The sequence below is a fragment of the Chinchilla lanigera genome, unplaced genomic scaffold (genome assembly GCF_000276665.1).
Source record: "Chinchilla lanigera isolate Chin_1 unplaced genomic scaffold, ChiLan1.0 scaffold00011, whole genome shotgun sequence".
In the NCBI taxonomy this organism is placed as follows: Eukaryota; Metazoa; Chordata; class Mammalia; order Rodentia; family Chinchillidae; genus Chinchilla; species Chinchilla lanigera.
In genome coordinates, this window is record NW_004955412.1 from 18,779,266 (window position 1) to 18,796,753 (window position 17,488).

At 53.3% G+C, this 17,488-nt stretch overlaps 1 protein-coding gene across 1 annotated transcript in view; it reads right to left on the reverse strand.

Moving 5' to 3' along the window:
* Positions 1 to 17,488, reverse strand: part of Dscaml1 (Down syndrome cell adhesion molecule like 1) — a 314,095-nt gene that overhangs the window by 70,822 nt on the left and 225,785 nt on the right. The window contains exons 4-8 of the mRNA XM_005378218.2: positions 16,531 to 16,677; positions 10,787 to 11,065; positions 8,295 to 8,570; positions 6,342 to 6,638; positions 4,549 to 4,821 (exon numbers count right to left, since the gene is read on the reverse strand). Coding sequence (XP_005378275.1) covers positions 4,549 to 4,821; positions 6,342 to 6,638; positions 8,295 to 8,570; positions 10,787 to 11,065; positions 16,531 to 16,677 — 1,272 coding nt within the window. The remainder of the gene's footprint in view (positions 1 to 4,548; positions 4,822 to 6,341; positions 6,639 to 8,294; positions 8,571 to 10,786; positions 11,066 to 16,530; positions 16,678 to 17,488) is intronic.

Sequence of the window (17,488 nt, forward strand, 5' to 3'; positions counted from 1 at the left end):
TGTTCATGTGGGAAGTCAGGGCCTCTTTGCCCATGCAGTATGAAGATGACAAAGAGCCAGGCCTCGGCCAGGAGCCTGGGTTCCAGGCTCTGCCACCCACACAAATGACCATGGGCACATAGCCTCACCTCTACCACCCAGCCTCCGCCTCTGAGCATGTTTTCTCATCCGCAAAATGGAGGGGTTGTACAATTAACCCTAAAGCCTGACCCTGACTTCCTAGTTCAAACAAGTCTCATGTTCTAGGAATAACAACAATTTGTTGCAGTTTTTATCACAATCCTCTCATCTCAGAAAGGCCTTCCCTGACCTCCTTATTCAGAATGGCAAGCCCCTTCTTCCTCCCTTTGGTGCTCTGTCCCACTCTTTGTTTCACACTACACATCTTGTATGTATTTGATCTGAGATGTTTCTCCACTAAAATGCATGCTCCTCGAGACAGGGAGTTTCATCTGCTTTGAGCATAGACATGTTGGGAGAACCTGAGATTGTGCCTAGGATAGAGTGGCCATGTAGCCAAGGTCCCTGGATAAAGAACGGATGCTGCTGTTGCTTGCTCATCAGGATCGCCATCTTCACCATTGTCACGCACCTTGTTTGCCCCTAAGGAGGTTACTTGTTCCTATGTTCCTGGCTTCTTTGGGAGAAGAAACAAGGTTGCCGGCAGCAACTTCCTCAATTCTTATCCCCTCAAGGGCAATTAGGCACTGACCTATGGAGCCTGTTGTCCACTACTTCAGCCCCAACCTGTGGATTCTAGTAGGATTCCTTCCAAAGCTCTACTTCTGCCGATAGCACGCACCTGGCCAGGCCAGGCAGCTGGCCTTTTCTTACGCCCCATAATCACAGGAACCCCCAACCATTCACCTGAGTGGGAGAGGATGCCCTCCACCAAGGTTCCATGCATACTACAGCTCTGGGTGGAGCCACAGTGGAAGCGCTGTACTAGGTAAGTGTGAATCAGTGTGGGTAGGGAGTATGGGCATTGAGGCTGAGGGTATCTGTCTGTGGGTGTATGTGCCTTCTTCTGCTTTCTCTCCATGGGGACCTGGTACTGCCTCCCAGGTCTGGCCCTGCTGAGCATAGGCAGAAAGTGCCTTATACCCTTGTTTTGCCTCAGAGGCTTTTGGAGGCTCAGATATAAAGATGGAGCTGTTTCTTCACTGAGCGAATGCCAAGGGGCCCAAGTTACAGCTTCTCCTTCCTAGTTAATTAAACATTCAGTCTCTGTGCCCAGAGATGCTTTTATGCTACATTATTTTCCAGCTACAGGGGGCCCTAAAGTCACCAACTGCAGGTAGGATCTGTGTGCCCTCCTCTTAGCATCTGCCATGGAGCTCTTTGGAAGCCCGGAGACAACACCCTCCCTTGCAGCTCGGCTCCCCTGTGCAAGTCAGAGTTGCATGTGCCAAGCCCAGGCAGTCCTCAATGCGTCCTCCACCCTCTCTCCTTTTCCTCTCTCCTTGAAGGGCAGCAGCAGGCTCACCTGGGCAATGTTTCCTACTGTCCCACCTGTAGCCACTTTTTGTGGCATGGGAAGCTTGCCTTGCAGGAGGACACCAACAGGGGAAGCATTGCTGCAGGAGTAACTGCTAGTACACAGGTATATGTGTGGGTGCTCAGATGTGAACGGGCTAGGGTGCTACTCTGATGCATGAACATACCTATAGGGTGTACAGGGCTGTGCACTCGCACGCATGTCTCTGCCTATGCATGTGCATGCATGTCGGGTGTAGTCTGCTCTTCTCAGCTCAGTGTTTGAAAAATTCATTAGAAGACAAGCAGTCCCAGAAGGAACGCAGTCAGCAGTTGTTTTTCCAGCTCATGGAGCAGCATGGGTTTTCGCCCTGCCCTGCCTGCCAGCCCTTGGCCAAAGGGAAGTGGGGGTAGGGTAGAGGGGGACTTCCAGTTTTATCTCTAGCTTCTAGTGCCCCCTAGTCCAGCCCTGCCTTGCCCCTTTTTGCCCTGTTTGCTCTGAGCTTCTTATGTGATGCCCTCTCCAGTGGTCAGCAGACATGGGGTCCCACCCCTTCCTCCCCTGAGTCAGGGTCCCTTGCCATGCCCAGGGGCGTCTTCTCCACCCCCTTCCTTGGGTAGCTCTTGGAGGAGTGCAGCCGCTAATCAAGCAGCGTGATCATAATCAGCTTTGATGGGTTCTTCTGCAAAAGTGCATTCTAATGAGGTGGGGAGAGGGAGTCAGCGAGGGAGTGGAGACGAGGCACTAAGCTTTTGGAGTGTCGGGGCATGGATCCCAGAGTCCCTCACAGGAGTGTGGCTTGTTGATCTGGAGAGGAGGCAGGTGACCTCACCCTTTCTACGGCTGAATTTCTGGGATTTTTCAGACCCTGATAGTGGGGAGAAGGGAATGTGTGCTATGAACCTGTAGGGGACACACACACACACACACACACACACACAGACAAACACACATACAGACACACAGACACACAGACACACACACATACACACACACACAGACACACACTCTTCCCCATCTTTCTCCCTGAGCTGGGGAGACACTGTCGCTCAGCACTTCACAACGGGCTCAGCAAGCTGCTGAGACGGAATGCATCAGATTCAATTCATTAGGACTGATCGTTCCCTGAATGGGGCTGAATAATTGATGAGCAGAAGCAGCTTTCAGGATGTTCCGAGTACTCTGAGGCTCACTGGAGCCCTGTTATTATTATTTTTTTTTAGCTAACAAACACGGCCAAATGCTTGCTGGTGCAGCTGGGTGAAGGAGTGGAGCAAAGGGTAGATGTTTTAATATGTGATGTTTACACTGTAAACTCTCGGTCCACTGCGTGTAGCAGAAATGGATACAGGCGTTGTGATGCTGGGTGGGAGGGGGAGCAGGCTGTGCTGTATCCCATTGTTACCAAGTGGATTTGCCCAGGATGTCAGGGGTGGGGATGTGGCCTGGGGGTTGTGAGGTTCCTACCGGCACAGCAAGCCCCTGGGGCTGGGCAGAAACACTAAGCTAAGATGGGGACCCTGACACCTTCCCAGCTGACTAATGTGCAAGAGCAGAGAAGCATGGAGGTGGAGCTGTCAGGGTATCCTCTCTCCTCTGCAGGCCTGAGCCGGCCACAGAGCCCCCACTTCTTGGCGCTCAGAGTGAGGCTTTTCATAAGTCGCTCCAACCCAGACAAATGTCTCAGTTTCAGTTCAACAAACGTACACTGTCTGGCACTGTGACAGGTGGTGGGTACACAAAGATGCATTTGACACAGCTCCTGAGCACCAATGAGGGTGAGCCCGGTGACAAGGAGCGCAGGGACAAGCACCGACCCAGCCTCTTGCTGCTTCTGCTCAGCGTTCCCAGCTGTCCCGCAGACCTGCCCACCTGCATGGCCACTGCATGCTTGAATGGCCCAAACCACCAACCCCCACCACCCAGGTCCTTCTGTCTTCTGTTAACAACACCTCCATTTGATCTTGTTTCTGATCTCCAAGCAAAGAAGACACTGGGTTTGAAGCACAGGGGACCTTCCCTTGTGTCAGAGCCCCTTGGCAGAACCCCATCTCTTTCCTTCCCATGGACATGGATCCAGATTAACTTTCCTCTCTTGGTTAATGTCCCCACCTCTCATCTCTTGAGGATGTGTGTGTAGGGGGTCTTTCCAGCTTTTCCTCCCTGCTTCCCTGGGGTGACAGAGGCTTAGGAGGAGAGAGGCCCCCAGACTACAGGAGCTCTCAGAAGTCTCAGGGACTCTCTTCCGTGTCCCTCCTAGGGGGTCCCTGGAGCTGTTCCTTCCTTCCTGAGGTGGAGTGTGGGGCACACATTCCTCTCCCAGCCTGCCCTTCCCTCAACCTGGGTCATTGCACTCACCTCTCCTTTACCAGGCCTGGCAGGATCCACCTCCCCGTCCTGTGCCTAGAGCAACTGGGAACCCTTGTTTCACACAGTGTCCAGGCCCACCAGCTCCCAAAGAAGGTATCTGGGGGCTTCACACACCTGCATAACCCCAGAGCCGACAGCGGCCCACACATTCTCTCATCTGTTCGTTTACATTCATTCATTCAACCAATGAACTTACTGAATGGCTCTCTTATAGCTGGCAGACACAGAGGAGCAGGAAGGGGAGCACCCAGGGGAGCAGAAAGGGCTGGGAGGGGCAGTGCTTTCTCGGCCTCAGGTGATACTAGAAGGTGGAAGGTCCTTCCCCATCTCATTGGAGCAGCCCAGGATGGCCACTGTCCCCCAGGAGGGAGGCAGGGCAGCTGGCTGCTTCTCTTCCACCCTGGCCTCCTGTTGCTCATCTCTGATGTGACCCCGCTGGGCTCCCGATGGCTCCACCGTGACATCAGCGCCTTGGCAAAGCCTATTGTCTCTGGCCTGGGTCTCCTGCCCAGAGGTGGCCTGCTTCCTCTTTGACTATAACTGAGCCCTTGTGTCTTTGTGTCTGGGCTGCTTTAGCCTGCTGCCTACTGGGGAACCTGGAGAACTCATGGCTGCTTGTGTCCCCCCAAGATCTTCTGCGCTGCCCCATTTCTTCTGAGTGCCAACACCAGGCCAGGCAGGGGTGGCGGTGGGAGGCCTACCTTTAACAGCCACGTGGACGCTCTGGCTGATGGAGAGCTGGGGCTGGATGAGGACACTGCACAGGTACTCCCCCTCATCCATGCCCTTCTGCACGTCAGTCAGCTTGAGGGTCCCGTTCTCAAATACCACCTGGCGGTGGTTGTCGGGCAGCAGCAGGGCATCCTTGTACCACTTGATGGAGTAGTAGGGGTAGCCGATGACCCGGCAGTTGATGAGGGTGTCCCGCCCAGCGACTGCTGTGATGTTCTTCATCGCCCGGATGCTAGGGGGCCCTGCGGGGTCGGGAGGGAGGAGGCGGAGAGGAGGGGCAAGCGGTGCCGTCAGCCAGGGACAGCCCGGCACCACCCTGGCGTGTTCTTCTTGGTTGCTTCGCACCTGAGACTTCTGGTGTGAAAATTTGGTGGGGGCAGGGGGGGTCATTTCCAAGGCGACTGGCAGAGGTCGGGCGTGGGGTCACCCACGATCTCTCCAGGCCTCGCTGTTGTGTCAAACAGTTGTAACCGGTATGTGCTCTCTATGCTTGTACTGAGAATCTGTCCTCACGGGACAGGGGACAGGGCTGAACTGTAGCCTCATCAGGATCGAGGGCTGGGATTTGGGAGGGCAAGTCCCCCTTTATGGGGAGGTTAGGATTTGGGGGTTAAATGGAAATGTGGACACTGTATAATTTGCTCTACTTGATCACACTGGCCTTATCCCCAGAGGATAACATGTGACCTTAAAGGGCCACAGAAAGGGCTTCATGGATGAGCTCGTGATTTTCTTTCCATAGGTGAAGGTGTATTGTGGGCCCGAGAAGAGGCTATGAACAGGGCCTCTTGTCGGGTGGGGCAGGGGGCTCAGAGGACCATGCTGCAGAGGGTCAAGGCAGTCTCTGGGCCTCAGGTCTCCATCTAAGATGAGAGCAGGACTAGTGAATCTCTCAGGGCTCTGCAGCACTTCCCTTCCAACCCAAAGGGAGGACAAGGGTTGCTAGAGGGGAAGCCACATTTCCCATGTGGAGTGAGATGATTTGGTATGAAACTGCACCCTGTATATCCCTTACCTGCTCCCAGGGCAACTGCTAGTACCCAGTGCCCGGTCCTTCCCACCCACTGCTCTGCCTCAGTCCTTGGGTCAGAGGTCACTGGTAGGGTCCGATGAAGACCAGTCAGACCCACAGGGCTACAACGAGCATGAGAGGAGAGTGCTCTCACCGTGGTGACTTGGAGAAGTGAGATACGGGGATGATCACCTTCTCCCCTACTCTTGGAGGCTCCCTGCCTTGGGACACCCCCAACTGGCCTCAGCCTGCTACTCTTAATGGTTTGAGCCTTATGGGGAGAAGATGACACCCTGGCTCCTGGCCACCTACATCTCTTGGAGCACTGGGAGCTGGCTCGTGGGGGGATGCTGGGAACACAGCTGCTAGTTAAGGTCAAGGTTGGCCCCTCTGCGCCTACCCTGTCTCTGTCCTTGCAAGGCCCTGGTGGGGCTGGCAGATGCTAGCAGGTGCCTGGGGCCCAGAGCCATCTGGGGTGAATGGGGTGGGGAGGGTGGGCAGGCCGGACCGTGGGAGCAGAAGGGGAGGAGAGGGTGGGAATGCGGATGGGGTGAATTACATGGGGTGCACACTCACACACAAGAGTGGACGCCAGGGCTGGGAGGGGACGAGAAGGAGGGGAGGGAACACTACTAAAATCAAAATGATGATTAATAATAATCAGTACTAATCACCACAAGAATAATGGTAACCACAGAGATGGCAAAGGAACTCAAAAGCCTATTCTGATATTTAAATGTAGACAGGCACCTCTTACGTTTATTCGCGCCTGATATTCAGCACTGCCCACCGAGTTCCGCGCCGTGCACCGGTACACGCCCCCGTCGCGGATCTGGGGGCCCGAGACGTTCATGTGGCTGATGGTGGTGCCGTCGGACATGGTGTACTGGTTGGTGCGGTGGCTTCCGTCCCGCACGATGGGCTCGTCGTCCAGGGCCCAGGTGACCGTGGGGGGCGGGGCGCCCTTGGCAGCACACATCAGTGAGAACTGCTCCCCGGGGTTGACCACCTTCTCGCTGAAGGAGGAGACGATGCGGGGCGTGCCGTCTGCAGGGAGCGAGGAGCCCCCTTCAGGGTCACCGAGCCACGGAGACACTGTTCCCCCCCAGGCCACCCCACCCTGGCAGGGGGAGGAGGCAAAGCAGCAGCCGTAATAATAACAATAAAACAATAACAATAATAACTGTCAGGTGCAAGGGGCTACGCAGAGCCTCATGCATGCAATTACTGCAGTGCTGTGGCTTTGGATCCACCCTTGTATCTTTGGACAGCTCACTTAACCTCCTCACGTCTGCCCTTCTACTACTGGTGGAAGAAGAGGATAATGATGGCAAATACATATACCCACATCATCCGGACATTGTGAGGATCAGGTACATTAATGCACTGAAGTTGCTCAGTGCCGTGCTTTGGAAGAACTCAATAAATGCGAGCACCTCTCAATTTTCTCTTGTTTGCCCCTTTCTCTTCTCTTTATTCATAAAGACACTGGGCTTAGGATGACAACTGCGTGGGAACTATGTGTGTCAGGGGCCAGCCTAGCGGAGTCTGATTCCAGTGCTCTTTGCATGTGACCTTGCCAGTGGGAGGCCATGGTACGGCAGCGCCTTTAGCTAAAGGCCCTACGCCAGAGGCTTCAAGTGAAAGTTGCCCATAGTCAGTAGAGGTGGGCAGTCTGGGATCCAGCCTTAAGCCTTGACTCACCTCATAACCTTGGATGAGATGATTAGTTTTTGCATCCAAACTTCCTCCCATGGGATGCAGGGACTGCAGTTATTAACCCTGGCCATCCTTCCACATGAGATTGTTTAAAGGATTAGAAGACTGTTAAGCACAATGTACCCCATTATTTGTATGATTATTTTGTGTCAATTAAAAATAAAAATAGAATAAAATAGGTGTTAAATACTTTAAAAAGTTAAAGGAAAATACTTTAAAAAGTTAAAGAAAAAAAAAGAGAAAAAGAAAAGTCAGGCGAATGTAACACAGCACTCTTTATGTCTCGTCCATGGTGTACACCAAAATGCTGATGTTAATCCAAGACTCGGCCAGTCTGCCAGCCCCGGTCCCTGCTTCTGGAGGAGACCTTTATCTAAATCCCGGGGACAGCCTGATGCCTGGGAGAGGTCAGGGGTGCCCACCAGGGTCACTTGGCCTCAGTTCCGCCTCTGTCTCCTTCCTGCCCTTTTCACCTAACTGCTCCATCTGGAAGCCTGGGGGTGGGGGGCAGCTTTAAAGAGAGGAAACAGATAGAAACCGAGACCCCTGGTAAGCAACAGAGCCCATTGTGAAGAGGTTTCAGGCAAGGAGAGGATGCAAAAGTTCAGAGGTTCCCGGCATTCTTCTAGTTCTGGAAGACTGAAAACCTTCAGGCTCAAAGAACACCCTCCAGTAGGGACAACTGGTAATTTTGGAGGGCAGGGGCAACTGAACAGGATGGCTAGGAGGCCTGAGTTCAAATCCCAGCTCAGCTGGGCAGAGCTGTATGATCTTGGGTGAGTGATAGAAGCCCAGTTTCCTTGACTATAAAATAAGTGACATAAAAAAGGGGTGGGTACACAGGGGCCCTTGGGAGGCCTAAATGAGGCAGAGGCACTGGGGTACAGTGGGCACTGGAGGATTCCAGCCAGCATCAACTCCACCCTGGCAGGAGGAGGCGGGGACCTGGAGCCCTATCCACCCTCTGCCTGGTGCCCAGCTCACCCTCGAGCACAATGATGGCGAAGTCCTGGGCCGTCTGGGCCTTGCGGGTGGCGAAGCACTGGTAGGCCCCGGAATGGCTCTTCTGGGCCGAGGTGATGAGCAGCGTCTCGTTGCTGAGCCCACGGATGGAGATGGCCTCATCAGGCATCACCAGCTCGGTGTTGCGGTACCAGCGGATGGTGAACTCCGGGGAGCCCGTGAGGGCGCAGGAGAGGATGACCGTGCTGCCTATGCCAGTCTTCAGCTTCTTTGGTGTTAGGGTCACATGGAGGGGGTCTGGGCCGCATCAGGCAGGGGAGATGTGAGGGGAAGTGGGGGTGGAGAGAAAGAAGAGGAAGAGGGCTTACTGTGGGTGGAGGGGGCTGGGGCAGGCAGAAACCGAGTGGACTGGGCCAAGGGATCTCCTGCTCTAGGCCTCAGTGCCCGGGTCCCTCTGTTGGGACTGTACAACTCCCTCAGCTCACTGAAGAGAGTGGGAACTGGACTTGCTCACCATCCTCCCTACCACCCACCCCAGGAACCAGGGAGACCTCTCGGCCCTGCTGGCTGTTTCCCACCCCAGACCCATCCATACAGACAACCAGCACTGCCTGTGGTTTATAAGGACCTGTGGGTCCATCAGCTCCCTGTCCCCACTAGAGGTCCTGCTTGCTGCCATCCCCACCTGCTCAGAACCTTCATGGCTCCCGATAACTCAGCACCACATTTAGAACCCTCAGGAACCTGCCCTCCCCTCTTTCCTACCCCTTGCTAGTGTCACAAGGTCACATACTCTCTGGAGCATCAGCAACCTGCCTGCAGTTTCTGCTTCCCCTGGGCTGCTTCTGATACCCTGGGCTGTGCCTGCAGCACTCTGCGCAATTCCTCCGCATCCTTCACACTGAGAGCTCCAGGTAACCTCTTCCAGGAACCCTTCCTGTACACCATCCCCCTCCCTGTCTGGGTTCAGATCCCTCTTCAAGGGCCTCCAGGGCATAGCTAACACCACACCGAACACACTGTCTTGTTATCCCCTCTTTTCTTGCCCCTTTGGGCCATAGCTACAGGGGAGGAGCACAGCATCTCCAGCCTTGTGTTTTTACCAAGACCTGAGCTGTGTTCATTGACTATCTGTCCAGCTGGTTACCAGCCCCTAGCCAGCCTCTCTCTTCTGATCTCCACAAGCTTGAGGTTCTGCTCAGGTTCTTAGGCTGCAGAAGCAGGGGACCCCTCCACAGGTCAGGTGCCGCCTACACAGATGTGATTCCCGTTTGGCTCTCCCTTTCCACTCCTCAGAGCCTCTGCCTGCTGCCTGAGAAATGTTAGTGCACAAGGAGGCAGGTAGTCTGCTCTTGTCAGTCACCACCCAGAGCTCCCAGGGCTCTGCCAGCTTTCTACTCTTCACTGTCTCTGCATGGGCTTGGTGGCAGAATAGAGGCATATGGGAAGCACTGCTTTTCTTTCCATGAAACTGGGACAGAGGGGCAGCAGAGAGGCTGGATGGACGTGGAGAAAAGCCAGCCCACTTCCTCTCGGGCAGAGGAGCTGAGGGGTGGAGGAGAATCAAGGAGTTACACATCCAGCACAGTGCGAGTGTGCACACATCTGGAGAGGGCTGCTTGTTGCACTTCTGCATCAGTGTACTTGGATGTGAGCATGTTACAGCGAAGGTGTATGTGCCTGTGCATAGGCATGGGCACTGTGTACATGTGCATGTGAGTGTGGGGAAGAGGCCATGTGGATTTTTGACATTCATGCCTGTGCCTGGGAGGGTATCTGCTTGCCTGTATGGACTGTGGCAAGAGCTGTGAATATTACATCTACTTACAGTCAGGTTTGCTGATTTTCCAAGGATTTGGGTGTGTGTGTCCTCCTGACCTATATCCTGAGCTGTGCGCACTGTGTGAGTGTGTGTTTGTGTGTAACAGAAGAGTTGGGAAGGAGGTGAAGGTTATAGTAGACTAAACTCTGTGCTGGAGAAAATAGGAGAGGAGCAGAGTGGATTTCCAGCTGGCAGCTCCTCATATGGCTGGCTTGGTTCCTCATACTCAGTGTTTGATCTGGTGGATCACTGCCCCTATTAATTATTACTAAATATTCTGAATGTCACTGTCGGGTAGGGATGTGTGTCCTATTTAATGAATTAACATCAGTATTGCCTGCCTTAGTTCAGACACTGCCTCCTCCTAACAAGCCAAGAGCCCTGACCTCATCATCATCCTCATCACCATCATTACCATTGCCGAATTTGACTCCTGAGAGGTAGGAGCGAGAGGATCATCATTCCATTCTATGGAGAATGACACTGAGCCGCTGGTCATGGTTGTGTAGTCTGCCCAAAGTCAGTTGCTATCTGATGATGCAAGAACTGAGTCAAACCAACTGCTTTTCTAGGACACCAGCTGCCTACTGAGCCAGCCGGGAACATCCCCTGGGGTCGGCAGCAGTCCTCCCTGTCACGTGGTGGTGCCCTCACGGGTTACTGGGGCTGCAGAGAGGCTTCCCCAACTCACCAATGACCGTGAGGATGCCTGTGGCCTCTGCTGAACCGAAGGTGTTGGTGACCTCACAGATGTAGCTGCCACTGTCTTCCGTCCGAAGGTCACTGATGGTCAGCCCTGTGATGCGCTTGGTCCAGCGGCTGTCTGCTGGGAGGGGCCGGCCATCTTTGAGCCAGCGGATGGCAGGGATGGGGTAGCCCGAGGCAGTGCAGGGCAGCTCCACTGTGTGGCCGGCCCACACTTCCTGGGAATGGAAGCCATCCAGAATGGTGGGGATGGACTCGGCGGGGTCTGGAAGACAGAGAGGGTCAGCAGCCTGGGGTCCACCCTGGAGGGATGCAGGAGGGTTGGGAAAGGAAGCAAAGTCCAGACAGGAGCTGCTGCCTGCCAGTATCCTAGCAGGAGAGTCTCATGCAGCTCTACAGGACAATATGACCTCCACCTAAGCCCCGGAGAACCATGGTTAGAGCAGGGGCGGGGGGAGGAGAGAATTCAGGGCTAGAATGACAGACAGACAGGCAAAAAGGAAGCAGAGAGTGAGGTGCAGAGGCAGAGGGTGTGTCTGAGAGCTCTTTTCACCCAGATGTCAGGAGTGGTGTCTCTGGGACGGAGACTATCTTCAGTTTGCTGTCTTCAGCAAGTGTTTGTTGATGTCTCAGACTGCCCTTCAGGGACCAGAGCATCTATCTGCCCTTGTTCTGCTCTCTCCTGCCTGCTCTCTGGACTAATGAGATGATCAGCACACTTCTGCTGGAGCCCAGAAGGATCCAGAAGCAAAGCCTTCTGCAAGCCACCTGTCACCCCCACAGCCTCCTCTGTGCAGCATTTCTAGACCAGGAGGAGCCAGCACCCATGATGCTCACAGCCCTAGACTGCAGAAGACCAGGTCCCAGGGGTGGGATTCAGTGTGCACCGCCCACGTTCCTTCTGAGTGGGTGAGCTGCCTGCTCTCAGGGCAGCTCTAACTCTAATGGCCTCTCTGGGATTCTGTCCTTGCTTTCAGCCTTGGTAGGTTCTGCTTAATCTATACATTACACCCCCACTCCTTATCCTGAACCCCAAAGCCTTCTGTGGCCTGGTCTGCCTGCGTGACATTCCCCTGCTGTCTTGTCCCCAGTTTCCACTGTGGCACACTGGGTCACCTGGATGCCACCTGGCCAGTCTGCCCTGTGTGGAAAACTCTTATTCATTTTTCACAAACCAGCTTCAGTCCTCTTCCGGATGCCCCTACTCCTACCTCCTGCAATTCTCACTGGACTCCCATAGAGTTTTCTTTCTTTTTCATTTTATTTTCATACAATCCCCTTCCTTTTTTGAAAGAAAAAAATTGAAAGTGTTTTTTTGAACAGGTGATATATGCACATGGCAAAACTTCAGAGGGCACAGAAGAGCGCACAGGGAATGGGGGTCTCCCCCTGCCCCCCCCCGCCATCATCCCACCACCCCCCAGCCTGCCGCCGTGGCCACCTTCCCTTTCTTTCTAGCAGCTGCCGCTGCAGGCCACACATCTATCTTCCTGGAAGAGGCTAGCACCTTGAGGCAGTGTTAAGCACAGGCTGTCCCTCCCAGGGCTGGCAGGGAGCAGGGCCCCAGGCTACTGAACTGTTAATGTTTGAGGGAGGATGAACCAGGGCGGTTGGGTGTGGGGTGGGCCAGGGATCTGATTTTTCTGGATAAAACTTCACATTGCAGAATTTTATAGACTGGAAAAGTAATAGTGTACATAGGGACCTTGGAGAGCACAAAGAGATGAAATCACCGAGCCCAGAGAGGTGCAGGGACCAGCCCAAATCACAATGCAGACCCAAGATCAGAAACCAGATCTCTCCTCACGCCTGTCCAGTAAGTGAGGTCCAAGATGGAGCAGTCTGACATACTAAACTGTGCTCCTGGAGAAGGGTCAAGCCAGCATTCTCTTTAGGGGAAAGACTTTCCAGAGACCGCACCTTCCTGACCTCCCAGTGGTCTGCAGGAGATGCCTCTGGACCACAGGAGCCTGGCTGGGGCCCCGGAGGCCTGGATTCAAGTTCTACCTGGTTGCTGATATTCCAGGAGATGTTAGGTGAGTCTTAGGACCTCGGAGCTGAGTGTCCTCATCTGCACAGTTGTGATCCTGGTACCTCCAGATCTCAACTGACGGCGCACCGTGTGTCAAAATGCTTTGCAGTCTAATGGCATTGCAGACGTGCAGGGTAATCACTCTTCAGTGCCCACCCCACTCCCTACCAGATCCTGCAGCCTCTTCCCCATCCCCCACCCTGGTGGGAATGGTTGGGATAAACAAACCCCGTGCCAGAGAAGAATTATTCAATGTGACACTTAATTGATGCAAAATACACAAATTCCATGGCACACCGCAGAATTTACAAGCAGAGGGGGCCATCAGGGCGGTGGAGGAAGGGGCGGGGGGAGGGAATTAATCACCGAGGCTCAGGCGTGAAATTAAATTCTGAGGGAAAGAAACCTCTTTCATTACTCCGGAGCAGAAGTAAAATGCTGCGGCGTGTACATGGCGACAGCCCTGGGGGCCGGGTGATGCCAGCACGAGCGCAGTACTCAGGGAAACAGATGGCCCTGCCCTGAGAAATTGCCAGGGGTGCACTGAGATGGGGCCATGTACGCCAGGTCCGAGGTGCCCTGGGCAGGCTACTAGGACCTTCTGAGGCGGGTGGGCAGTGCTGTGTGGTTGGGGATCTGAGGACACGGTCTCTGCACCCGGCTCTGTCCTGTGTGAGTCCAGGGATGTGAGCCTGACTGTTCTGTCTCTGGTCCTGCTTTTCTCCTTTGTAAGCGTGGCTGACGAGACCCTCCTGCTGAGCTGTGGTGAGCTGCAAAGAGCTAGAGCACGCAAGAGCACTCAGAAGACTAAAAGTGCCTAGGTGTATGGAATGGGTATTACTGCATTAAGGTGGATTTTGCAACTGCAAAATCAGATTATTCCTGCAAGTGCCTCACGGAACTCGGAAAACACAGAAAACTGAAAGCTGTCTTGTTCCCACCCGCCCGTTTTGGGAACGTAGTAGGAATAATAACGCAGCAGCACCAGGAGACAACGCCCAGCCCAGCACCACAGGGGCCGCAGCTACTGACTGCTTGTGCTTCCTCGGTGTCGGGCATGTGTGATGCTTTCCCACAGGGTGCTGTTTTCTCTTCATGACAACCTAGTGCAGTGCATTTTGTCACTGGTGCTGTACAGATGAGGAAGCTGAGGTCCGGAGAATTATGTGTTCAATGTCACATTGCGTAGCTATCGAGTTGCAAGGCTGAGACGGAAACTTCGGCCTAGTTCCTGAATGCCCCTTTAACAATACCCCTCATTAGCCCTCCAGCCGTTACCTCCATTCAGTGGCAAGAAAAGTGAGCATAACTGCCTCCTTCCTGACCATCACACACGGCCCTGTGCCTTATTCCCTCCCATTCTTCTCGCCTTTGGGTTCAGGAAATCAGAGCAAACACACCTTTTCTGGAGCTCAGGGTCCCTGGCCACTAGAGGTTGGAACACCTCAGCCAACACCCTGGTCTGGCCTCTCTGGGGACTGATGATCCCCTGGAGAGGGGGTCTGGGACTGGGAGTGAGCCTGGAGGTTGGGGCTGGGCTCCCCGTGTGAGTCCCCTCCGCACGGTCTTGCCCCAGTATTAGCTGCGTTTTTGCCGAGACAAGCATCTTGCAGACAAGCTGCCTTGTCACATCCCATCACATCAGGGCCCCGCGTCACTGCACGGGCCCCCTCCCCTCTGTTCCCTTCCCTCAGCTCCCTCCTTCCTCTTTCTCCTCTATCTTCCTTTGTCTTTGTGTGTCTCTTGTTCTGTTCTCTTGTCCAGTGTCACTTGCTGTGCCTGCGCCTCTCTCCTTGCACTGCCTGGGAACCTTCCTGTCTTGACTTCTGTTTCTCAGTTTGGCCTTTACCTCTGAGTCCCTGAGTGGAGTGGTGGCCACCACTCTCCCCCTGCCGTCCTCCCTACCCACAGCTGGTGGTGAATGAGTCATAGGAGAAGGTTGGCACAGCCTTCAGCTTAAAGAATGTCTTTTTTTGAGGGATTCTTGCCTATCCCCTCCCCAAAACTGGAAGTCCAACGACAGGCTAGAGGGTGAAAGGCTAGATTATCATGGAGAATGGAACGAGCATCAGGAGAGAGGATTTCTGTGCCTCTCCCACACTGTATGAGAAGCATGCAAATGAGATGCAAAACAGCATACAAACAAGTCCCTATAATTTGGAGGCAAAGCACTCTGATACAACGTGTTTGGGAATTGGGCTGCAGATTCAGAAGTCAAACCACAAAGACTATGCTGTGTAGCCCAACCCCATCTCTCCCCATAGGACCATGCAGTTTCCGTTGGCATTGATTAATGCCATAAATATTTACTTGGCACCTACTATGTGCCAGGCACAGGGCCAAGCACCGAACATAGGGTGAATTAGAGCCTGATTCAGTATCCTCACAACTCCTGCTTCCCTGGTCTCCTCTCCAAAAGTGATAGGCAAATGACAGCGGTCCTGGAGTGAGGCATTTGTGGATCAGGGTAGGTCTTACCAAACTATAGAATGACAGAGGCAGACAGAAGCAGAGCTGTCACCCGGGATTGCTCATCTTCCTGAGGCCAAGAATGCATGTGTGACCCTGTGGGTCTGAGCCCCAAAGCCAGCGTGTTCTGGCCGTTCTTTCCCTTTCCCAAATCCACTTCATTCCCACCTCCTCAGGACAGGGATTTTGAAATTGTAGGTCACAAACTGTTAAGACGTTGTGAATCCATTTGGTAAGGTGTAAACAGCATTTAGAAAAATCAAAATAGGATAGAATAGAACGGAAAATATCAGAGCGCATTTCAAAGGGCGTGGGAGAAAATACCAGTGTGCATTGCACAGGCTATGATAAAAACATCTGTCTGTGGCTTGCTGTCAAGAAAGTTTGGAAACCACTGTTCCAGAAAGCTTTCCTTGAAGGACACCATATGCCTTCTTTATTCTCGGCTGGAGGTTGGATGTGGGCGTTCAACTGTCCTTTTCCCTGAGGACCTGCAGCTGAGTGAACCCTGGGACCAGGTGAGGCCAGAGTTTGAATTCTTGCTGTGCCTCCTCCGGGGCTACGTAGCTCTGACAATTTACTTGGCTTTCCTAGGATTTGGTTTGCTCACCTGCAAAAAATAGGGAACAATACACGTTTCACAGAGGTGCCTACCAGACAACAAATAAGAGAATTTCAGGATACACAGAGGGATTCAAGAAACATCAACTTCCATTCCTCCTCAGACACCACAATCTCCCTAGAAGAAGAATCCCTCAGAAATACATTGTTTGTAAATTATATGCTGCGCATTTTCAAATGTTGTGAGGTGTCCTACAACAAAAGCTTCGTGTGCACTCACTGATAAAAGAGAATCTCAAAAAACACAAAAGAGACAGGACGAATGTTACGAAGTTTGAGTACCAGAATTTATCTAGGAGCTTCCTGGCAGGGAAGGCAAAAAGAAGAAAGGGGAGAGCGGGTCCACAGCGCCCATTACTGGACAGGTGAGAACATCAGCTCTTCGGGAACACCGTGTATGCTCTGTCACGGGCTCCCAGGAGGAATGCAGCTCTGAAGTCCTTATCGGAGGACACCCAAACCCAAATGGTCTGGCCAGGAGCTCTCTGTGCTGTGTTGTTTAATTTTTTCCTGAGTCCCCCAAGTGGATGAGGACTCCCCCATCTGTGGTGGGGATGTGGGAGTCCCAGGGTGGGCTTTGCTGCTGCTCCACCAGCCCCCTTGCTTACCTGTCACGGAGAGGCGGGCCCCGTTGCTCTGCCGGGTCTCCCCGCTGTATTTGTGCTTCGTGATGCAGCGGTAGGTGGAGAGGGCGTCCTCTTTCTGCACATCTGAGATGTACAGCCCGCCGTGGTGGGTGATAAAAAACCTGTTTTCTGGAGACACAATGAGTACAGAGCCCATTACTCCCTGGCCTGGGCAGCTCCGGCTGGTGGGTGGCCTCTGCCAGGTGTTGCCCGGGGAGAGATGATTGGGAGAACAAAGGCCAGGGGCATCACCAGTAGATGAGGTCCCCACCCACAAACAAAATGACACACAGAGGGTAGGATTCAGAGTGAGGCTGAGCTCTCAGTCCCAGCCTGGCTCTCCCAGACTGTGGGCCCACGGGAAAGTTACTTAATCTCCCTGAGCCTTGTCTGTACAATGAGGTGTAAATTCTATTTCATAGGCAGCTCCACAGATTAAAAATAGTAAGTGTCCACTCAGTGAATCTGAGCCCTTATCTTTCCTGCCTTTTTGCAAGGGTTTGCAAAACTCTTTCACATCTGTTGCTTGTTAGCTCTTACAACTGTTGGAAGCGTGTCTCCGTTTCACAGAGGAGGAAACTGAGACTTGTACTGAAGTGACTGGCTCTGGTCACACACCCAGTCAGTAGCTTGGAATTCAGATCTTTTGACTCTCAGCTCTCCCTGTGCATTCAATTAAACATAAACCTAAATCCTTTTGGTTCACTCCAGATCCTTTATTCATTCAACAAACAATTATTGAGGTTAAACTCTTCAGTAGTGGAGCCATGGGGAGGCAGGCACACAATCATAATTCAACAGGCAGTTCTCAGACACCCATTATGTGCAAAGCAGAGAAAGGGACAGGCTCTGAGCTTTACTTCCCTGCCACCATCACAATCATTACTGACTAGACTTTGCAAGGAGTTGGAAGCAGCTGTGGCAATGCACCCATTTTGCT